General features: G+C 47.9%; 1 protein-coding gene across 2 annotated transcripts in view; it reads right to left on the reverse strand.

The window, feature by feature from the left end:
- Positions 1-24,509, reverse strand: part of KRIT1 (KRIT1 ankyrin repeat containing) — a 449,032-nt gene that overhangs the window by 113,347 nt on the left and 311,176 nt on the right. For both annotated transcript variants that reach the window (XM_069211631.1, XM_069211630.1), the window contains one exon: positions 3,131-3,218. In XM_069211631.1, the coding sequence (XP_069067732.1) occupies positions 3,131-3,218 (88 nt within the window). The remainder of the gene's footprint in view (positions 1-3,130; positions 3,219-24,509) is intronic.

The following is a 24,509-nucleotide window of genomic DNA, read 5'->3' on the forward strand; positions in this document are numbered from 1 at the left end:
TAGCAGACACTGAAATTCGCGACGGGTGCTACTGCACCCGTCGCACACCTTCCACTCCGCCGGCTCCATTCTGAGCCGGCTTCATCGTAGAAGGGTGTTTCCCACTGGGCTGGCCGGCGGCCTTTTGGTGGTCGCCCGCCAGCCCAGTGGGAAACCCAGAATGACCGCTGCGGTCTTTTGACCGCGGTACGGTCTTTTGACCGCGGTACGGTCTTCTGGCGGTTCCCGCTTGGCGGGCGCCTCCCGCCAAGCTTGGAATGACCCCCTTAGTTTGCAACAAACCGAACTATACCCTCCTTGGGGATTTAAATATTCATGTAGATGATGTAAGCAATTCAGCCGCCAAAAGTCTTCTATTAGATCTGGCAGCCTTAGGCCTGGCTCAGTTAATTAGCGGCCTATCCCAATCCATGGGTCACAATATTGACCTTGTCTTCAGTAATGTTACTGTCTTGACCTCCCTGACTCCGCTCTGCCCCACCGTCCCTTGATCTGGTCTGACCACTCCTTAGTCACACTGAAACCTCCCACCCCTCCTATTCCTAGAACACCCCTTAAAACAAATCACCTGCAACGCTGCTGGCATAAGCTCAATCCTAATGACTGGGTGACTGCTCTAGAAGCTCCTAAACCTGATCCTTTGGACCACCCCACTCGCCTTTCTGAGAAGTTTAATGGATGGATCACAGATGCTCTTGACACATTATTACCTGTAGCTACTAAAACAGGAGGTCGACATAAAACAAGCAACCCTTGCTTTTCTCCCCACCTTTATCTTTTAAGAAAGCAATGTAAACGCCTTGAGAGGAGCTGGAGAAAGACCTATGAAATTTGTTTAAAAGATGAGCATTGGAAAGCAATCAGACACTTTCATTCAGAAATCAGAGCAGCTCAGGCATCTTATTATGCGTCCAAAATTACACAGTCCTCAAATACCCCTAAGGAAGTCTTTAAAATTCTCAAAGAGATCGTCCACCCAGACTCGCACACTGACCTTCCAGATACTTCACAAGAACATAGTAACAATCTTGCTCGCTTTTTTCAAAAGAAAATTCTTGACATTTGTTCTGCTTTCCCGGACAATCCCCACCGGACAATAGACTCCCCCAGTCTTTCTACGCCACAACTTCATACTATCTCAGTCTTCCTTCCTCTCACAGAAGATCTGGTTATCAACCTTCTTCAGTCTCTAAAGTCTGGTTCTATCCTCGACCCAGCACCTCCCCACATCTTGGCCCTGGGGTCAGCAGTCATAGCCCTGGTCCTGACCAATCTCCTCAACTCTTCCCTTAACTTGAGCCATGTCCTGCATCAGTGGAAGCATGCTATAATTAAGCCCCTACTAAAAAAAGCCCCACCTTGATGCAGCTCTTCTTAATAACTACAGGCCAATCTCCTTGTTGCCCCTGGTGTCTAAATTAATTGAAAAAATACGTAAAAAGGCATCTCACAGGCTTCCTTGAGGATCATAACATCCTCTACCTCACGCAAATGGGTTTTAGCCCTCTACATAGCACTGAGACAGCACTTCTCACAGTTTTGGAACAGGTCTGAAGGTGCCTAAATCAAGGGGCGCAGCAGCCATCATCCTACTCGATCTCAGTGCTGCCTTTGACACGGTTGATCATTCCATGTTGATCCAGAAAATGACGGACAGCCAGGATTTCTGGCAGTGCGTTAAAATGTCTCTCCTCCTTTTTAGAGGATAGGACTTTTCAAGTTCTTGATCGTTCTTATTTTTCCAACTGTGTTTCGCTCGAATGTAGGGTCCCTCAGGCCTCCTCCCTGAGTCCCATATTGTTTAATATCTACATTTATCCGTTAGCAGAGGTTATAAAACTATTTGGTTTAACACTGGTGTCCTCTGCTGACGATACTCAATTGTTTTTTTCTTTCTCAGGTAAATCTACTACCAATCACTCCTTATTGACCCCTTGTCTTCAAGCAGTGACCAGATGGATGTCTGACCGCAAATTGAGGCTTAATGAAGACAAAACAGAAGTAATGCTGTTAGGGAATCACCTTCCTAAAGGGCTCCACTCATCTATCCCGGAGTCTCTGAAAGCCCTGCCTCAGCCCAAAGATAAGATAAAAAGCCTGGGAGTCTGGCTTGACTCATGGCTCATCATGAACCATCAATACAGAACGACAGCAGTTACTTGTTTTAGTCTTCTAAGACTTTTAAGCAAAGATTTTATAATTCTCTGATTTTTAGCCAGGAAGCTCTTAGTCCAGGTCCTGATTATCTCGCGTCTGGACTATGGCAATGCTTTTTATCTGGGCTCTCCCAAGTATGTAGTAAAAAGACTTCAGGTGGTCCAGAATGCTGTTGCTTTGCTCCTCCTGAACATCCCCAGACATCAATCTGCCAAATCTTCCATTTCCCTCCCCCACTGGCTTCCGGTGAAACAACAGTTACAGTTTAAATCCCTTTACTTGATGCATAGAGCCCTACACAATAGAGGTACACTCATACTAAGATCGATTGTTTCCTTTTATACGCCTTCCAGGTCTCTCAGATCCTTGTCGGTGGCCTTGGTCAGGCTTCCTGCGCTGAAGAGAGCTAGGTGGGGCGGTAGATCCCTATCCTATTTAGGAGCTAAGCTGTGGAACTCCTTTACCCAAGAGCTCTGGCTAACTAGTCAAGGAATCCCCTTCTGCAAAGCACTTAAAACCTGGTTGTTTCAAGCATAAGCCTTTGGTTGACCTGCCTGGTTCTGCATTAGCGCCGGGATGCCTCCGGGTAACCATGCGCTCTATAAAAACTCTAAACTAAACATGTACTGTACTTCAATAACGACTAAAAACTATATATATACACACACACACACACTCTAACATGGGATCTCCTCCATACAATCTGAAGTGTTTATTTACATTTTTAAACTTCCATACGCAAAAACCTCCAACTGAAACATAACAGGTTTCAGGATAGTTAAAAACTCAAGAGACTGGAGGGGCAGCTGTTGTACAGCAAGCCTTATTTTTCACCTGAGGTGTGGATAGTCTGGCAAAATGTAAACATCCTTAAAACATTAATATTCATACAAACATCAGCATTTTGTTTTAGTGAAGTAATACACATTAACTGTCTCTGTGCTTTTAATGGAGTAAATAAGTATTTTTTTACCTTGTATTCATGGAGAATCCGATTTATCCAGTGAGGTGCTTTACTTTTTAATTTGTTGATCGGCACTATGGATTTCAGATTTTCTTCACTGTAAAAGAACGTTTTAAAGCAATAACAATACAGTATTATATCAGCAATGAAAAACAGCGACATTCCAACAAAGGTCTTGATATTAGTACATTTTAAAATCCTAACGAATATCGTTGTGTAGTGGTGACTCATCTCAGTCGAATAACTTAGAGAAAACATTGGAGAATCGTTTTACATAGTGCAAGAGTGAAGAAGAAAGTCTTTCCAAGCAATTAAAATATTTAGGACAAAAAGGAGGCTGAATCGCTCCAAAATGATACAAACCACTTATCTCACTCACAAATGCAACACATGACAAATACACGCTCCTAATTAAAAGAAATCGAAGGAACGTAGCTTGTAGTTCAACTCTTTATAACTGTGGAAACCCTATTTGTTAACTTGCGGATTAATTGCGTCTAATATGTATATTGGTAGTAAAAAAAAAAAAAGATAATAATCACGGTCTACTTAGGAAGTTAGAGAATAATTCAGAAATATGGGTACCTAAGGTACTTACCACCTTATACCAGGTATCCCCTATTAGTGTAGCGTAGGCAGTGTCTAGAAGCCAGGCTCTCTTATCTGGGAGACATGCAAAGCTCAAGCAATACCACTGTAGTCATACAGCAGTTCCACACATGAAAGAAAACACTCAGTGTTACAGAAATAAAGGTACCAAAAAGTACTAGAGAAGCAACCCCTCCAATAGGAGGTAAGTAACACACTAAATATATACTCTAGAAATAGACAAAGAAAGTGATAGAACACAGTGCAAATGCAGTTAGACTATAGTGACCCTAAGGGGAGCCCAAAACATATACTGAAAAAAAATGGAATGCAAACACAGGACTCCCACCTAGGTAAGTGGAATGTATAGAGGGAAGCTGGGGGTACTAGGAAACCCCAGAGGTAAGTACCACAGTGCCCCTCTATCGACCAGGAGAAAAGGAGTAAGTTAGTGGATTTTTCCTAAAACACCCAAAAGTAAGGAAAAGAAGAAAATGCAACACCCAGACAAGACTGCAAGCAACCAGTGGATTCCTGAAGAGGAAGATCTGTGGGAGAATGGGACCAAGTCCAGAAGTCACAGAAGAGTCCAGGAGGAGTAGGAGCTACTACCCACCAAGCTGTGGATGCAGGAGTTGGTCGACGGTGATGTGAAGACGGTCAGCACTGCAGCCCTGGAGTCAGTGAAGAGTTCCTGAGAGATGCAGACGATGCCCCACGCTGGAAGAAGAATTGCAGTCGGTGTTGGTGCAGGAATTCCACCAACAAGCCTTGGCAAAGGTAAATGTCACTGTTGGTGAACAGAGGAGCTGATGGGGACCAGCAACACTCAGGTAGACTCAACCCAGGAGGGGGAGTCAGAGGAGACCCTCAGCAACAGAGAGAGCCCACAGAAGCAAAGGCAGAACCCACAGGAGCCCCAATGGACGGGGACACAGGAGTCACAGAAGAGCCCACGCAGCACAACTGCAGAAGGGTCCCATGCCGCAGGACAACCATGCAGAGGGCCGTGCATTGCAGGAAGGAGTGCTGGGGGCTGGAGCCCCATGCAGCCTGAAAAGCCCTTGGAGGAGATGCAAAAAAGCCTTGGCAGCTATGAGAGACGCGGTGCACAGGGATACTGTCCTTTGTGGGAAGGCAAGGACTTACCTCCACCAAAGTTGGACAGCTGGCTGAGAGGACCTCGAGAACTACTCTGGACCACCACCCATGATGCAGGATCCACACAACTCAGGATGAGAGGAGATCCACGCGCAACAGGTCATCGTTGCAGTAAGTGGCTCCAGATGCAGAGGAGTGACCTCTTCACTCCAAGGGAGATTCCTTCTTCCTTCTCATGCAGACTGAAGACTTGCTGCCCTCAGAGGATGCACAGCTGGGGAAATGTTGCAGAAGCTGGAAGGAGCCATGGAAACACTGTTGCAAGAAAAGTCTTCTTCGTGGATGCAGATGGTCAGTTCCTGAAGGGTCCAGTTGCAGTTCCAGTCGCTAAAAGTTGAAGTAAGGTTGCTGAGGAGTCCTGCTGGAATGTTGCAAGCTGAATCTGAGGACCCACCCAAGAGAGAGATCCTAAATAGCCCTGAAAGGGGGATTGGCCACCTAGCCATGTGACAACGTATCAGGAGGGGGCTATGATGTCACCTACCTGGCCTGGCCACTCAGATGCTCCCAGAGGTCCCTGCCAACCTTGGATTCAAGACGGGAGATGCCAGGGACCCTCTGGAGGAGCTCTGGGGTGGTGATGGACAGGGGAGTAATCTCTCCATCTTTTCATTGTCCAGTTTCATGCCAGAGCAGAGACCGGAGGTCCCTGAACGGGTGTAGATTGGTTTATGCACAGAGGGCACCAAATGTTCCCTTCAAAGCATACTAGTGGTTTGAGGAGGCTATTCCTCCCAAGCCATGTAACAACTATTTCCAAAGGGAGAGGGTGTTACTCCTCTCTCCCGAGGGAAATCCTGTGTTCTGCCTTCCTAGGCTTGAGCTGTTCAAGGAGCAGGAGGGCAGAAACCCATCTGAGGGTTAGCAGCAGCTTGGGCTTCCCGGAAAACCCTAGAAGGCGGGTAGAAGCAATGCTGGGGATTCTCTAAGGAGCCCCCAGAGTGCATGGAATCTTACTTCCAATACTGGCAACAGTATTGGGGTATGATTTCAACATGTTTGATACCAAACATGTCCAGGTTTGGAGTTACCATTATGTAGCTGGAGATAGGTAGGGACCTATTGTCCAGTACATGCATAAAATGGCGTCCCCACATCACGAAGTCCATGAAAATGGCACTGGAGTTTGTGGGAGCACTTCTGCTAGTGCATGGGTGCCCTCACACAGGTACTTGCACACTGCCCTCTAGGCTAGGAATGCCTGTCATAGGGGTGACTTACAGTGATCTGGTGCAGTGCCCTATAGTGAAAACGGTGCATGCATCATTTCACGCAGACGGCAAAGACAGGCCTGCAGAACACTTTGCATGGGCTCCCCATGGTGGCATTATGCATGCTGCAGCCCATGGGGATCCCCTGGTCCCCCAATGCCCTGGGTACCTGTGTACCATATACTAGGGACTTACTTGGGAGCATCAGTATGCCAAATGTGGGGTGAAAGTAACTAAGTTACCAAGTTAGAAGGGAGAGAGCATAATCACTGGGGTCCTGGTTAGCAGGATCCTAGTGAACACAGTCAAACACACTGACAGGCAAAAAGTGGGGGTAACCATGCTAAAAAGAGTCTACTTTCCTGCACTTATCCTTAACAGAGTGTGTTACTGACACTGGTGAGATCCAAAACGCTGTCTGGTCCTTGTCTGGCTGGAGGCGGGCAGATGTAATATATATGACTGGAACAGTGTACATTTATATTGTATCTTAAAATGGAAAGCGTTGAGTGAAGGAGTGGAATGCCTTTCATATAGTGGATCACGCTATATATGGTACAAGATGCTAGGGCTGAGCATTTTGGTGCATGGTGCTGAGCAACTCTTCGGCTTTTGCCATGTCTGTGGCCATAGCTGAGACCATGATAGTACTAGAGGCTTGCAAGTGCTGTTGGCATATTCGACAGCAGTGCTTCTTAACCTTTTGACTTCGAACCAGACTGAATCACTACTGACGGGGCAGGGACCCCAAGCCTAAGATTTTTTTAAGAGCGGAACCTAAGAACAATTCACTGAAATACGGAAACAAGTATATATCAAACGAATACGCATTCTCAAACTCTTTCAAAGAAAAAATATTAAAAAATGAACATTTTATTGGGAAGGTTGGAGCCTTTAAAATGTTATGCAAGTGTAATGAAGGCAGTGGAAGAACAAGAAGGAGAAGGAGTCCATGAGGGTGGAGTTCACAAAGCTTATGAGGCGACTGAACCTACCAAGGGTTGCATGTGCGGTGCTGACAGTGGCAGAGAAAGATGGCTTCCTCACCCAAAAAGGAGCAAGGAGGGGCAGTGAGGATCAGCCACCAGCTATGTCAAGGGAATGAGCCCAGGGTTGGGTGGGTGCTATTTGGCAGCAGGGAGTTTGGATGGCCCATGGAGAGTGTGATGATGCAACTGCTGTGTAATTTTTTAGGCAAGCACATACCTACAAAAGGACACCGTTTAAAAAAAAAAAATTATTTAAAGATCCGTGCTGGAAGAGTAAGGAAAATGTCACTTACCCAGTGTACATCTGTTCGTGGCATTAGTCGCTGCAGATTCACATGTTGTGCATAGCCCGCCATCTGGTGTTGGGTCGGAGTGTTACAAGTTGTTTTTCTTCGAAGAAGTCTTTCAAGTCACGAGACCGAGGGACTCCTCCTCCTTTGCTTCCATTGCGCATGGGCGTCGACTCCATCTTAGATTGTTGTCCCCGCAGAGGGTGAGGTAGGAGTTGTGTTAGTAATAGTGCCCATGCAATGGAATTAATAAGTATGTACCAATTAAGGTTTAAGTAATATATTTACAAATGTACAAATGTTGAAGATAACTTCCAAACTTCTACAGGCTCCCGGGGAGGCGGGTGGGCACATGTGAATCTGCAGCGACTAATGCCACGAACAGATGTACACTGGGTAAGTGACATTTTCCGTTCGATGGCATGTGTAGCTGCAGATACACATGTTGTGCATAGACTAGTAAGCAGTTATCTCCCCAAAAGCGGTGGCTCAGCCTGTAGGAGTGGAAGTAGTCTGAAATAAAGTCCTTAGTACGGCTTGACCTACTGTGGCTTGTTGTGCGGATAGCACGTTGTGAGAAGGTAGCCTCTTTCTAGCCTTGTTACCCCCACTTTTGGCCTGTTTGTGAGTGTATGTCAGGGTGTTTGTCACTGTTTTCACTGTCTCACTGGGATCCTGATAGCCAGGCCTCAGTGCTCATAGTGAAAACACTATGGTTTCAGTATGTTTGTTATGTGTCACTGGGATCCTGCTGGTCAGGACCCCAGTGCTCATAGGTTTGTGGCCTATATGTATGTGTCACTGGGACCCTGTCACACAGGGCCCCAGTGCTCATAGGTGTGCATGTATGTGTTCCCTGTGTGGTGCCTAACTGCCTCACTGAGGCTCTGCTAACCAGAACCTCAGTGGTTATGCTCTCTCATTACTTTCAAATTGTCACTAAAAGGCTAGTGACCATTTTTACCAATTTACATTGGCTTACTGGAACACCCTTATAATTCCCTAGTATATGGTACTGAGGTACCCAGGGTATTGGGGTTCCAGGAGATCCCTATGGGCTGCAGCATTTCTTTTGCCACCCATAGGGAGCTCTGACAATTCTTACACAGGCCTGCCACTGCAGCCTGAGTGAAATAACGTCCACGTTATTTCACAGCCATTTTACACTGCACTTAAGTAACTTATAAGTCACCTATATGTCTAACCTTTACCTAGTAAAGGTTAGGTGCAAAGTTACTTAGTGTGAGGGCACCCTGGCACTAGCCAAGGTGCCCCCACATTGTTCAGAGCCAATTCACTGAACTTTGTGAGTGCGGGGACACCATTACACGCGTGCACTACATATAGGTCACTACCTATATGTAGCTTCACCATGGTAACTCCGAATATGGCCATGTAACATGTCTATGATCATGGAATTGCCCCCTCTATGCCATCCTGGCATTGTTGGTACAATTCCATGATCCCAGTGGTGTGTAGCACAGACCCTGGTACTGCCAGACTGCCCTTCCTGGGGTTTCACTGCAGCTGCTGCTGCCAACCCCTCAGACAGGCAGCTGCCCTCCTGGGGTCCAGCCAGGCCTGGCCCAGGATGGCAGAACAAAGAACTTCCTCTGAGAGAGGGTGTGACACCCTCTCCCTTTGGAAAATGGTGTGAAGGCAGGGGAGGAGTAGCCTCCCCCAGCCTCTGGAAATGCTTTGTTGGGCACAGATGTGCCCAATTCTGCATAAGCCAGTCTACACCGGTTCAGGGACCCCTTAGCCCCTGCTCTGGCGCGAAACTGGACAAAGGAAAGGGGAGTGACCACTCCCCTGACCTGCACCTCCCCTGGGAGGTGTCCAGAGCTCCTCCAGTGTGCTCCAGACCTCTGCCATCTTGGAAACAGAGGTGCTGCTGGCACACTGGACTGCTCTGAGTGGCCAGTGCCACCAGGTGACGTCAGAGACTCCTGCTGATAGGCTCCTTCAGGTGTTAGTAGCCTTTCCTCTCTCCTAGGTAGCCAAACCCTCTTTTCTGGCTATTTAGGGTCTCTGTCTCTGGGGAAACTTTAGATAACGAATGCATGAGCTCAGCCGAGTTCCTCTGCATCTCCCTCTTCACCTTCTGATAAGGAATCGACCGCTGACCACGCTGGAAGCCTGCAAACCTGCAACATAGTAGCAAAGACGACTACTGCAACTCTGTAACGCTGATCCTGCCGCCTTCTCGACTGTTTTCCTGCTTGTGCATGCTGTGGGGGTAGTCTGCCTCCTCTCTGCACCAGAAGCTCCGAAGAAATCTCCCGTGGGTCGACGGAATCTTCCCCCTGCAACCGCAGGCACCAAAAAGCTGCATTACCGGTCCCTTGGGTCTCCTCTCAGCACGACGAGCGAGGTCCCTCGAATCCAGCGACACCGTCCAAGTGACCCCCACAGTCCAGTGACTCTTCAGCCCAAGTTTGGTGGAGGTAAGTCCTTGCCTCACCTCGCTGGGCTGCATTGCTGGGAACCGCGACTTTGCAAGCTACTCCGGCCCCTGTGCACTTCCGGCGGAAATCCTTTGTGCACAGCCAAGCCTGGGTCCACGGCACTCTAACCTGCATTGCACGACTTTCTAAGCTGGTCTCCGGCGACGTGGGACTCCTTTGTGCAACTTCGGCGAGCACCGTTTCACGCATCCTCGTAGTGCCTGTTTCTGGCACTTCTCCGGGTGCTACCTGCTTCAGTGAGGGCTCTTTGTCTTGCTCGACGTCCCCTCTCTCTGCAGGTCCAATTTGCGACCTCCTGGTCCCTCCTGGGCCCCAGCAGCGTCCAAAAACGCCAAACGCACGATTTGCGTGTAGCAAGGCTTGTTGGCGTCCATCCGGCGGGAAAACACTTCTGCACGACTCTCCAAGGCGTGGGGGATCCATCCTCCAAAGGGGAAATCTCTAGCCCTTGTCGTTCCTGCAGTATTCACAGTTCTTCAGCCTAGTAAGAACTTCTTTGCACCAACCGCTGGCATTTCTTGGGCATCTGCCCATCTCCGAGCTGCTTGTGACTTTTGGACTTGGTCCCCTTGTTCCACAGGTACCCTCAGTCAGGAATCCATCGTTGTTGCATTGCTGATTTGTGTTTTCCTTGCATTTTCCCTCTAACACGACTATTTTGTCCTTAGGGGAACTTTAGTGCACTTTGCACTCACTTTTCAGGGTCTTGGGGAGGGTTATTTTTCTAACTCTCACTATTTTCTAATAGTCCCAGCGACCCTCTACAAGGTCACATAGGTTTGGGGTCCATTCGTGGTTCGCATTCCACTTCTGGAGTATATGGTTTGTGTTGCCCTTATCCCTATGTTTCCCCATTGCATCCTATTGTAACTATACATTGTTTGCACTGTTTTCTAAGACTATACTGCATATTTTTGCTATTGTGTATATATATCTTGTGTATATTTCCTATCCTCTCACTGAGGGTACACTCTAAGATACTTTGGCATATTGTCATAAAAATAAAGTACCTTTATTTTTAGTATAACTGTGTATTGTGTTTTCTTATGATATTGTGCATATGACACTAAGTGGTACTGTAGTAGCTTCACACGTCTCCTAGTTCAGCCTGAGCTGCTCTGCTAAGCTACCATTATCTATCAGCCTAAGCTGCTAGACACCCTATACACTAATAAGGGATAACTGGGCCTGGTGCAAGGTGCAAGTACCCCTTGGTACTCACTACAAGCCAGTCCAGCCTCCTACATTGGAAGCAGCGACGGGATGGGCAGATGCCCAAGAAATGCCAGCGGTTGGTGTCCCTGTTCTCTCTTCCAGCCAGATGGACAAAGTTTTTGCCCAGCTATGGCTTTTCTGAGACAGCATCCCTGTCTGGCATTTCCATCACTACAAATAGGTTCAGTGGACAATTCCCACTGCTCTAAACTAAAACTTACTGATAGAAACTCTGAAAATACATCTTCACATTGTTGCTTAGCTAAAGAACTTCAAACAGGGTGGTTTACATCCCCACAGGGAAGTAACCATATAGTGGATGATAAAGGGAGTAACCAGTCTATTGCAGAGCTACTCTCTACTTATCACCACTTAGACAATAAAGTCTCAACTGGCCAAGGTTAGCCTTATTGTCCTTCGTTTGGGGGGGGGTTGTGTGAGAAGGTAGCCTCTTTCTAGCCTTGTTACCCCCACTTTTGGCCTGTTTGTGAGTGTATGTCAGGGTGTTTGTCACTGTTTTCACTGTCTCACTGGGATCCTGATAGCCAGGCCTCAGTGCTCATAGTGAAAACACTATGGTTTCAGTATGTTTGTTATGTGTCACTGGGATCCTGCTGGTCAGGACCCCAGTGCTCATAGGTTTGTGGCCTATATGTATGTGTCACTGGGACCCTGTCACACAGGGCCCCAGTGCTCATAGGTGTGCATGTATGTGTTCCCTGTGTGGTGCCTAACTGCCTCACTGAGGCTCTGCTAACCAGAACCTCAGTGGTTATGCTCTCTCATTACTTTCAAATTGTCACTAAAAGGCTAGTGACCATTTTTACCAATTTACATTGGCTTACTGGAACACCCTTATAATTCCCTAGTATATGGTACTGAGGTACCCAGGGTATTGGGGTTCCAGGAGATCCCTATGGGCTGCAGCATTTCTTTTGCCACCCATAGGGAGCTCTGACAATTCTTACACAGGCCTGCCACTGCAGCCTGAGTGAAATAACGTCCACGTTATTTCACAGCCATTTTACACTGCACTTAAGTAACTTATAAGTCACCTATATGTCTAACCTTTACCTAGTAAAGGTTAGGTGCAAAGTTACTTAGTGTGAGGGCACCCTGGCACTAGCCAAGGTGCCCCCACATTGTTCAGAGCCAATTCACTGAACTTTGTGAGTGCGGGGACACCATTACACGCGTGCACTACATATAGGTCACTACCTATATGTAGCTTCACCATGGTAACTCCGAATATGGCCATGTAACATGTCTATGATCATGGAATTGCCCCCTCTATGCCATCCTGGCATTGTTGGTACAATTCCATGATCCCAGTGGTGTGTAGCACAGACCCTGGTACTGCCAGACTGCCCTTCCTGGGGTTTCACTGCAGCTGCTGCTGCTGCCAACCCCTCAGACAGGCAGCTGCCCTCCTGGGGTCCAGCCAGGCCTGGCCCAGGATGGCAGAACAAAGAACTTCCTCTGAGAGAGGGTGTGACACCCTCTCCCTTTGGAAAATGGTGTGAAGGCAGGGGAGGAGTAGCCTCCCCCAGCCTCTGGAAATGCTTTGTTGGGCACAGATGTGCCCAATTCTGCATAAGCCAGTCTACACCGGTTCAGGGACCCCTTAGCCCCTGCTCTGGCGCGAAACTGGACAAAGGAAAGGGGAGTGACCACTCCCCTGACCTGCACCTCCCCTGGGAGGTGTCCAGAGCTCCTCCAGTGTGCTCCAGACCTCTGCCATCTTGGAAACAGAGGTGCTGCTGGCACACTGGACTGCTCTGAGTGGCCAGTGCCACCAGGTGACGTCAGAGACTCCTGCTGATAGGCTCCTTCAGGTGTTAGTAGCCTTTCCTCTCTCCTAGGTAGCCAAACCCTCTTTTCTGGCTATTTAGGGTCTCTGTCTCTGGGGAAACTTTAGATAACGAATGCATGAGCTCAGCCGAGTTCCTCTGCATCTCCCTCTTCACCTTCTGATAAGGAATCGACCGCTGACCGCGCTGGAAGCCTGCAAACCTGCAACATAGTAGCAAAGACGACTACTGCAACTCTGTAACGCTGATCCTGCCGCCTTCTCGACTGTTTTCCTGCTTGTGCATGCTGTGGGGGTAGTCTGCCTCCTCTCTGCACCAGAAGCTCCGAAGAAATCTCCCGTGGGTCGACGGAATCTTCCCCCTGCAACCGCAGGCACCAAAAAGCTGCATTACCGGTCCCTTGGGTCTCCTCTCAGCACGACGAGCGAGGTCCCTCGAATCCAGCGACACCGTCCAAGTGACCCCCACAGTCCAGTGACTCTTCAGCCCAAGTTTGGTGAGGTAAGTCCTTGCCTCACCTCGCTGGGCTGCATTGCTGGGAACCGCGACTTTGCAAGCTACTCCGGCCCCTGTGCACTTCCGGCGGAAATCCTTTGTGCACAGCCAAGCCTGGGTCCACGGCACTCTAACCTGCATTGCACGACTTTCTAAGCTGGTCTCCGGCGACGTGGGACTCCTTTGTGCAACTTCGGCGAGCACCGTTTCACGCATCCTCGTAGTGCCTGTTTCTGGCACTTCTCCGGGTGCTACCTGCTTCAGTGAGGGCTCTTTGTCTTGCTCGACGTCCCCTCTCTCTGCAGGTCCAATTTGCGACCTCCTGGTCCCTCCTGGGCCCCAGCAGCGTCCAAAAACGCCAAACGCACGATTTGCGTGTAGCAAGGCTTGTTGGCGTCCATCCGGCGGGAAAACACTTCTGCACGACTCTCCAAGGCGTGGGGGATCCATCCTCCAAAGGGGAAGTCTCTAGCCCTTGTCGTTCCTGCAGTATTCACAGTTCTTCAGCCTAGTAAGAACTTCTTTGCACCAACCGCTGGCATTTCTTGGGCATCTGCCCATCTCCGAGCTGCTTGTGACTTTTGGACTTGGTCCCCTTGTTCCACAGGTACCCTCAGTCAGGAATCCATCGTTGTTGCATTGCTGATTTGTGTTTTCCTTGCATTTTCCCTCTAACACGACTATTTTGTCCTTAGGGGAACTTTAGTGCACTTTGCACTCACTTTTCAGGGTCTTGGGGAGGGTTATTTTTCTAACTCTCACTATTTTCTAATAGTCCCAGCGACCCTCTACAAGGTCACATAGGTTTGGGGTCCATTCGTGGTTCGCATTCCACTTCTGGAGTATATGGTTTGTGTTGCCCCTATCCCTATGTTTCCCCATTGCATCCTATTGTAACTATACATTGTTTGCACTGTTTTCTAAGACTATACTGCATATTTTTGCTATTGTGTATATATATCTTGTGTATATTTCCTATCCTCTCACTGAGGGTACACTCTAAGATACTTTGGCATATTGTCATAAAAATAAAGTACCTTTATTTTTAGTATAACTGTGTATTGTGTTTTCTTATGATATTGTGCATATGACACTAAGTGGTACTGTAGTAGCTTCACACGTCTCCTAGTTCAGCCTGAGCTGCTCTGCTAAGCTACCATTATCTATCAGCCTAAGCTGCTAGACACCCTATACACTAATAAGGGATAACTGGGCCTGGTGCAAGGTGCAAGTACCCCTTGGTACTCACTACAAGCCAGTCCAGCCTCCTACACACGTCCACACAGTAGTGCTTAGTAAATGTGTGAGGCGTAGACCATGTGGCTGCCTTACATATCTCGTGCATTGGAATATTCCCTAAGAAGGCCATGGTAGCGCCTTTCTTTCTGGTTGAGTGTGCCTTTGGTGTAATGGGCAGCTCTCTCTTTGCTTTGAGGTAGCAGATTTGGATGCACTTAACTATCCATCTGGCTATACCCTGTTTTGATATTGGGCTTTCTGTATGAGGTTTTTGAAATGCAATAAACAGTTGTTTTGTTTTCCTAATTTCTTTTGTTCTGTCAATGTAGTACATTAGTGCTCTTCTGATGTCTAATGTATGTAGTGCCCTTTCAGCTACAGAATCTGGCTGTGGGAAGAACACTGGAAGTTCTACCGTTTGATTTAAGTGGAACGGTGAAATAACCTTTGGTAGAAATTTAGGGTTGGTTCTTAGGACTACCTTATTTTTGTGTATTTGGATAAAAGGTTCTTGTATTGTAAACGCCTGAATGTCACTTACTCTTCTTAGAGATGTGATGGCAATGAGAAATGCAACCTTCCAGGTTAAGAATTGTATTTCGCAAGAATGCATGGGTTCAAAAGGTGGACCCATGAGTCTTGTTAAAACGATGTTGAGATTCCATGAAGCAACAGGTGGTGTCCTTGGTGGTATAATTCTTTTCAGGCCTTCCATAAACGCTTTAATGACAGGTATTCTAAATAGAGAAGTTGAATAGGTAATCTGCATGTATGCAGATATTGCTGCGAGGTGTATCTTAATGGAAGAGAAGGCCAGATTTGATTTTTGTAAGTGTAGTAAGTAACCCACTACATCTTTTGGAGATGCGTGTAATGGTTGAACTTGATTATTATGGCAGTAGCAAACAAACCTTTTCCATTTACTTGCATAGCAGTGTCTAGTGGATGGTCTTCTAGCTTGTTTTATGACTTCCATACATTCTTGGGTGAGGTCTAAATGTCCGAATTCTAGGATCTCAGGAGCCAGATTGCTAGATTCAGCGATGCTGGGTTTGGATGTCTGATCTGTTGTTTGTGTTGTGTTAACAGATCTGGCCTGTTGGGTAATTTGACATGGGGTACTATTGACAGGTCTAGTAGTGTTGTGTACCAAGGTTGTCTTGCCCATGTTGGTGCTATTAGCATAAGTTTGAGTTTGTTTTGACTCAATTTGTTTACTAGATATGGAAGGAGAGGGAGAGGGGGAAAAGCGTACGCAAATATCCCTGACCAGTTCATCCATAGAGCATTGCCTTGAGACTGCCTGTGTGGGTACCTGGATGCGAAGTTTTGGCATTTTGCGTTTTCCTTTGTTGCAAATAGGTCTATTTGAGGTGTTCCCCAAATTTTGAAGTAAGTGTTTAGGATTTGGGGGTGAATCTCCCATTCGTGGACCTGCTGGTGATCTCGAGAGAGATTGTCTGCTAGCTGATTCTGGATTCCTGGAATAAACTGTGCTATTAGGCGAATGTGGTTGTGAATTGCCCATTGCCATATCTTTTGTGCCAGGAGGCACAGCTGTGTCGAGTGTGTTCCCCCCTGTTTGTTCAGATAATACATTGTTGTCATGTTGTCTGTTTAGACAAGAATGTATGTGTGAGTTATGATGGGCTGAAATGCTTTTAACGCTAGAAATACTGCTAACAATTCAAGGTGATTTATATGCAGCTTTGTTTGATGTACGTCCCATTGTCCTTGGATGCTGTGTTGATTGAGGTGTGCTCCCCACCCTGTCATGGAAGCATCTGTTGTTATCACGTATTGTGGCACTGGGTCTTGGAAAGGCCGCCCTTTGTTTAAATTTATACTGTTCCACCATAGAAGCGAGATGTATGTTTGGCGGTCTATCAACACCAGATCTAGGAGGTGACCCTGTGCGTGTGACCATTGTGATGATAGGCACTGTTGTAAGGGCCTCATGTGCAGTCTTGCGTTTGGGACAATGGCTATGCATGAGGACATCATGCCTAGGAGCTTTAATACTATCTTTGCCTGTATTTTTTGTGTTGGATACATGGCTTGTATAACCTTGTGAAAATTTTGAACCCTTTGTGGACTTGGAGTGGCTAGTCCCTTTGTTGTGTTGATTGTCGCTCCTAAGTATTGCTGTGTTTTGCACGGCAGAATGTGTGATTTTGCATAGTTGATGGAGAAACCGAGTTTGTAGAGGGTTTGTATGACATAATCTGTGTGGTGTGAACACTTTGTTAGGGAGTTGGTCTTGATTAGCCAATCGTCTAGGTACGGGAATACGTGTATTTGCTGCCTTCTGATGTGTGCGGCTACTACTGCTATGCATTTTGTAAATACTCTTGGTGCGGTCGTTATACCGAACGGCAACACTTTGAATTGGTAATGTATTCCCTTGAATACGAACCTTAGGTATTTCTTGTGCGAGGGATGTATCGGTATGTGGAAATACGCGTCCTTTAGATCTAAGGTTGTCATGTAGTCTTGTTGCTTTAGCAGTGGCAACACGTCTTGTAGCGTGACCATGTGAAAGTGTTCTGATTTGATGTAGGTGTTTAGTGTTCTGAGATCCAGGATTGGTCTCAGTGTTTTGTCCTTTTTTGGTATTAGGAAGTACAGTGAGTGGACTCCTGTGTTTAGTTGTGTACATGGTACCAATTCTATTGCGTCCTTTTGCAGTAATGCTTGGACTTCTAGTTCCAGAAGGTCTAAATGCTGTTTTAACATATTCTGTGGTTTTGGTGGGACATTTGGAGGGAGTTGGAGAAATTCTATGCAATAACCATGTTGGATAATTGCTAAGACCCAAGTGTCTGTTGTTATCTCCTCCCAAGATTGGTAAAATTGACTTAGTCTTCCCCCCACTGGTGTTGTGTGGAGGGGTTGAGTGACTTGTGAGTCACTGTTTGGTTGTAGGGGTTTTTGAGCTTTGAAATTTTCCCCGGTTTCTAGGGAATTGTCCTCCTCTGTACTGGCCCCGAAAGCCTCCCCTTTGGTACTGTCCCTGGTAGGTGGACGGTGTTGAATGTGAGGTGCTGGCTTGTGTGGCCTGACCCCGAAACCCCCCTCTGAAGGTTGTATTGCGGAAGGTTCTGAAAGTGCCTCTGCCCTGCGGGGAATAGAGTGCGCCCATGGCCTTGGCTGTGTCAGTGTCCTTTTTCAGCTTCTCAATTGCCGTGTCCACTTCGGGTCCGAACAATTGTTGTTCATTGAACGGCATATTGAGCACTGCTTGCTGAATTTCCAGTTTAAAGCCAGATGTGCGCAACCATGCATGCCTTCTTATGGTCACTGCGGTGTTTATTGTTCTTGCAGCTGTGTCCACTGCATCCATAGAGGAGCGTATTTGGTTATTGGAGATGTTTTGTCCCTCCTCAACCACTTGTTTTGCCCGTTTTTGAAATTCTTTGGGTAGATGCTCGATGAGATGCTGCATCTCGTCCCAATGGGCTCTGTCATATCGCGCTAGGAGCGCCTGAGAGTTTGCGATGCGCCACTGGTTTGCAGCTTGTACTGCGACCCTTTTCCCAGCTGCGTCGAACTTGCGGCTTTCTTTATCCGGAGGTGGTGCCTCGCCTGATGTGTGCGAGTTGGCTCTCTTGCGAGCTGCCCCTACAACTGAATCTAGTGGCAGTTGCGAGGTGATGAAAGCAGGGTCTGTGGGCGGTGCTTTATATTTTTTCTCCACCCTTGGAGTTATCGCCCTACTTTTGACCGGTTCGTTGAAGATCTGCTTTGCGTGCCTTAACATTCCTGGAAGCATAGGCAGGCTCTGGTAGGTGCTATGGGTGGAGGAGAGGGTGTTGAAAAGGAAGTCATCCTCAACAGGTTCTGAGTGTAATGACACGTTATGGAACTCTGCTGCCCTAGCTACCACCTGTGCATACGCTGTGCTGTCCTCGGGTGGTGAGGGCTTGGTAGGGTACGATTCAGGACTATTATCTGATACTGGGGCGTCGTATAGGTCCCAAGCGTCCTGGTCATCCTGGCTCATGGTGGTGTGAGCCGGTGAGTGTGACGGAGTCTGTGCCGGTGATATACGAGTTACAGGTGGAGGAGAGGGTGGCGGAGTTACCTTTTTCACCACTTTTGTTTGTGGTGTTAGTTCTTGTTGAAACTCAAGTCTCCTTTTTCTCCTGATTGGGGGAAGAGTGCTGATCTTCCCTGTCCCACTTTGTATGAAGATCCGCTTTTGTGTGTGGTCTACATCAGTGGTCTGTAACTCTTCCTCAAATCTGTGTCTGCGCATTTGAGAGGACAGTGATTGTTCCTCTGTATATGAGCTGGCAGTTGGTTCGGTTGCTGGTCGTTTTGGCACCAAAACTGTTTCTCTGCTTGTTTTCGGCTCCGAGGCAAATTTTCTCTTTTTCGGCGTCGAGCTTTCTCGGCGTCGATCTTCCTCGGTGCTGCTGTCCCTGCGTCGAGCAGCTTCGGTTCCGCTGTCTCGGCGTCGATCTTTTTCGGCAGCACTTTCTCGGTCCCGAGATTGCTGCATGCCTGTGTCTCGACCTGAGTCGGACGATCTCGGCACCAGTTCGGCCTTTTTCGGTGCCGATGGACGGTCACCTACTTTATGGGTCGAGCCATGGCCTGTTGGCAGTGGCGTCCCCTGGGCCTTGTCTGTTTTCTTGTGTGGTGCTTGTTTCGACGTCTTACTCACAGTTTGTTCGACGTCGAATTCTTCCGAGTCCGATTCATGGATGGAGAAGGCTTCCTCTTCTTCTCCTTGTTCCTCGAACTCTTGGTGCCCTGTCGGCGTGGACGCCATCTGCAATCTTCTGGCTCGCCGGTCACGGAGCGTTTTTCGGGACCGAACACCCGACCGGCCTCACACGTTTCTTCCTTGTGCTCGGGCGACAGGCACAAGTTACAGACCAAATGTTGGTCTGTATATGGGTATTTATTGTGGCATTTAGGACAGAATCGGAACGGGGTCCGTTCCATCAGTGTCGACGTTACACGCGGTCGGGCCGACCAGGCCCGACGGGGGATCGAAATTACCCCGAAGGGCTTTTGGAGCTCTTCCCGATTCGGTGTCGATGCTATCTAACCCGATCCTTAACGCAACAATACCGACGTAGTTTTTCGAAGTTTTGACTATCTTTCCGTCCCGAAACCCGGAGCGAAAAGGAACACGTCCGAGCCCGATGGCGGAAAGAAAACAATCTAAGATGGAGTCGACGCCCATGCGCAATGGAAGCAAAGGAGGAGGAGTCCCTCGGTCTTGTGACTCGAAAGACTTCTTCGAAGAAAAACAACTTGTAACACTCCGACCCAACACCAGATGGCGGGCTATGCACAACATGTGTATCTGCAGCTACACATGCCATCGAACATTAAAGTATTGTGAAAGTGCTTTTTAAAAACCAAGTGCAGAAGTGCTTTTATTTATGACTAAAAAAAATATAAAGTGGTTTGCAGGAGTGGTTTGCTGAGGAGATAGGAGGTGAAGAAACACGGCGGGTAGACTATAAAGCAACATGGCAGGCGGGGAAGAGAAGCAACACAGAGCAGGGCGTGCAGAAAAACAACATAAGGGAGAGCACAAGGGGCAAAGCAAGAACAAACAGGCAAAAGGGAGCATTGTGGAGCGGCTAGTGGCAGAAGGGCAAGGGTGAGAGAGAAATATGGTGGGGAGGACATGGGGAAACAGCTAGAAAACACATGCTCGCTCATTGAATGCTTAAACAAGAAAGCAGTTCCCTAAAATCTAGCAGAAAAAAAACAATGAAGCCGGACTATCGAACAGATGGTAAAGAAGCTATGCTCAATGGGAGGGAGAAACAGGATGAATGGGCTGAAACAAGGAAAGCCACCCAATAGGAAGCAAGCAAATAACAGGGACAGTAAAGGTATCCGATTTTAAGGAATGGGTGGGCTGCAAGCCCCTGTATGTTATTTATAAATCCACAAGCCACACAGATTTAGGCACCTGTTTAGTACGCTCAAAAATCTTTATTTAAACGTGGACAAGTTGTGAAATCGTGATTTACTTTTTACTTTCAGCAGGGCCAGTCCAAAAAGGGGCATTAACAATGTCTTGGATGTTTCAGAAGAAAGATGTTACCTGTTTATGAATGAGTGAGATAACTGAATATTTTTAGTTTATTATGTATACATGATTTGTAGCAAAAACTATTATCTTGTGGTCTGCTGAACGAATGCTGTCTTGGCGATCATTGAAGTGGGGGTGGGGGAGGAGGGAGAGGTTTGTTTTGTGTTCTTTCCTAAAATAAATGAGGGTTGGTTACATTTATTTTTGAAGAGGGATTGGTTTCTGTGCTCGAATCGAGAGCCACTGCCTCCATTGCTTATTGTGTATGGGCAACTAACAATGTTATAGCAGGTGCACTTCCAGTGGACCAAGCGGTGTGAGGGGCACAGTCAAGGCTCGCTTTCATTAACCTCCCGGGCACAAGGGCCCTTGTGAACTGCTTGCATTGGGGGCGATGGCCCCCTTGCTAAGGTGCTGTTGGGGAGTGGTTGTTTGAGTAGATGATTAGCTGAGTGGACTGTTCAGCACGTACCGAACAATTAAATCACAGTAGCACATTTGTGGAAGTCCTCAGAGAGTCTTCTATATGCTCATAAAAAGCATGACTATCGTATATGGTACTTGTTGGCGGCTGCCAAGTAGGTTTACTGGTAGGGACGGTAGAGTGTTGCAATAGGCATTGCTCTCCTTTTGTTGTTGCTTGCAAATTCTGCAGACTGCTTTTGAAACCTCATTTACTGAGTAATCTAAGTATATCTTGACCTTTTTCTTGGTTTCTTGTTTAGCACATCCAGTAGGGCCAGAGCAATAGGGCCTGTTATCAATCACTGTTTACAAACATGCTGCATACTCGAATTTTGATAATGCTTAGATTGTCACTTACTGCAATGTCAATGAGGCCACGTTGCGTCACTCCCCAGTCAGGACAGCCCCTAAGGTGTCCTGAGCTGAGGTGACTCTTACTTTTAGAAATCCTCCATCTTGCAGATGGAGGATTCCCCCAATAGGATTAGGGATGTGCCCCCTCCCCACAGGTAGGAGGCACAAAGAGGGCGTAGCCACCCTCATGGCCAGTAGCCATTGGCTACTGCCCTCCCAGACATTAAACACACCCCTAAATTGAGTATTTAGGGGCTCCTAGAACCGAGGAAGATAGATTCCTGCAACCTAAAGAAGAAGAAGGACTTCTGACCTGAAGCCCTGCAGTGAAGACGGAGACGACAACTGATTTGGCCCCAGCCCCACCGGCCTGTCTCCCTACTTCGAATAAAACTGCAACAGCGACGTATCCAACAGGGTCCAGCAACCTCTGAAGTCTCAGAGGCCTACCCTGCATCTAAAGGACCAAGAAACTCCCGAGAACAGGGGCCCTGTTCAAGAAACTGCAACTCTTTGCAACAAAGAAGCAACTTTTAAAGACCACACGTGGGAAACCAGCCAGAAGCATGAGACTTTCCACTCTGCACCGACGCCCCCGGCTCGACCTGCGGAAAACTAACTACAGGGAGGACTCCCCGGCGACTGCGAGCCCGTGAGTAGCCGGAGTTGACCCCCCTGAACCCCCACAGCGACACCTGCAGAGGAAATCCAGAGGCTCCCCCTGACCACGACTGCCTGCTTCAAGGAACCCGACGCCTGGAAACCACACTGCACCCGCAGCTCCCAGGACCTGAAGGAACCGAACTCCAGTGCAGGAGCGACCCTCTGCCTAGCCCAGGTGGTGGCTACCCCGAGGAGCCCCCCCTGTGCCTGCCTGCATCGTTGAAGAGACCCCCGGGTCTCCCCATTGATTCCTATTGAAAACCTGACGCCTGTTTGCACTCTGCACCCGGCCGCCCCTGTGTCGCTGAGGGTGTACTTTCTGTGCCTGCTTGTCCCCCCCCCCGGTGCCCTACAAAACCCCCCTGGTCGGCCCTCCAAAGTCACGGGTACTTACCTGCAGGCAGACTGGAACCGGGGCATCCCTATTTCTATTGAAGCGTATGTGTTTTGGTCACCACTTTGACCTCTGCACCTGACCGGCCCGGAGCTGCTGGTGTGGTAACTTTGGGGTTGCCTTGAACCCCCAACAGTGGGCTACCTTGGCCCCAACTTTGAACCCTGTAAGTGTTTTACTTACCTGTGAACCTAACATGTACTTACCTCCCCCAGGAACTGTTGATTTTTTAACTGTGTCCACTTTTAAAATAGCTTATTGCCATTTTTGCCAAAACTGTACATGCTATTGTGATAATTCAAAAAGTTCCTAAAGTACCTAAGTGAAATACCTTTCACTTAATCTTGAACCTGTGGTTTTTAAAATAAACTAAGAAAATATATTTTTCTATATATAAACCTATTGGCCTGGAATTGTCTTTGAGTGTGTGTTCCTTATTTATTGCCTGGGTGTGTACAACAAATGCTTAACACTATCCTCTGATAAGCCTACTGCTCGACCACATTACCACAAAATAGAGCATTAGAATTATCTCTTTTTGCCAATATCTTACCTCTAAGGGGAACCCTTGGTCTCTGTGCACACTATTTCTTACTTTGAAATAGTATATACAGAGCCAACTTCCTACATTTAGTTTTCAGAAGTGTCTAGGTCTTGTGCATTTTTCTACATGGCAGCGTCCCAAAGTCCATAAAGTGCAGCCCTCACCATTCCAAGTGGGACGATTTTGAGATTTAGCCAAGCTCTCATGGCCCAAATGTAAAACCAAAACCCCAAATAATCAAATGTCCTTTTGCTTGCCGTGGGATAAGATGTTTTAGTGGGCGGAAGAGAGCTGAAAGACTGTTACCCCCTTCAGTTGGGGTGGAGGCATAACCAAGCCCATACTGGTTGGTAGTCACCACCCCACAATTTTTTTTCTTTCTAATTCCATGGCATTTAGTAGACTTTCTGCCCCCTGGGGTGTGGATCGGGGTAATTTCCCCATCTGCCAACTGGTGGGCAGAACAACTTTGGCCCCATTTATTTGGGGTGGGGGTATGGCCATACCCCCACCCTCTTATTTTAGAAAAAAAAACTTCCCTGGTCTCTGGTGGGCTTTCTGCCCCCCCTCGGGGGCAGATGGGCCTTCCCAAGGGGGGCAGATATGGCCAACAATAATGTGCCCCCATGGGGAGCGACCCTTACCCAAGGGGCTGTCCCCCTAAAGAAAACACACACATAATACACACACCAATCCCTGGTGCTTAAGTGGTTTCTGCCCCCCACCCCAAATGCACGCTGAAGGGGGTCGGGATGGAAGGGGAAGGGCTTCCCCTTCTATCCCTGCCTTGGGGGGGTGGGAGGGAAGCCCACAGACGCTCCCTCTGAGCTCCGTGCCGAGGACGTAATGGTTACGTCCTCAGCACAGGAGCACTGTGCCAGTGGACGTAAAGATTACGTTCCCGGCACAGAAGGGGTTAAAGGGCAAGTGGGATGAAAAAAGGTAAACCTGAGGGCTTCTGTTGCAAAACTGTGGGTGTCAAGATAAGCAGGCCCTGGAGGAGTACAAAGGCAGGTGTTTTTAACAAAGAGGGTAGAACTGAAGGCTACTGTGGTGAGGAGAGGGGGCGGGGCAAGAGGACTGTGGAAGGATGTGAGTATCCAGGTCTACGTGTGATGTGCTGTTCCAGCTCAGTTTTGTTCTTTAAATTCCAGGACTTGTGGTCCTGTTTTATAATGGGCTAAAAGAAGGTTACTCGTCCCAGAATTCAAAGACAAAAAAAAAACCTGGACTGGAGTAGCACATCACACATGGACCTGTAAACCTTTGCAGGGGAGCTGTGTGTCATAAACGGAGAGGGAAGAGCTGAAGGCTAAGGTGCGAGGACACAGAGGGTGGGGCCAAGAGGCACGGAGGGTGGGGCCAAGAGGCACGGAGGGCGGGTCCAAGAGGACTGTGGAAGGGTATCTGTAATCATCGAAGAAGGTAGAGCTGAAG

The sequence above is a fragment of the Pleurodeles waltl genome, chromosome 10 (genome assembly GCF_031143425.1).
Source record: "Pleurodeles waltl isolate 20211129_DDA chromosome 10, aPleWal1.hap1.20221129, whole genome shotgun sequence".
NCBI lineage: Eukaryota > Metazoa > Chordata > Amphibia > Caudata > Salamandridae > Pleurodeles > Pleurodeles waltl.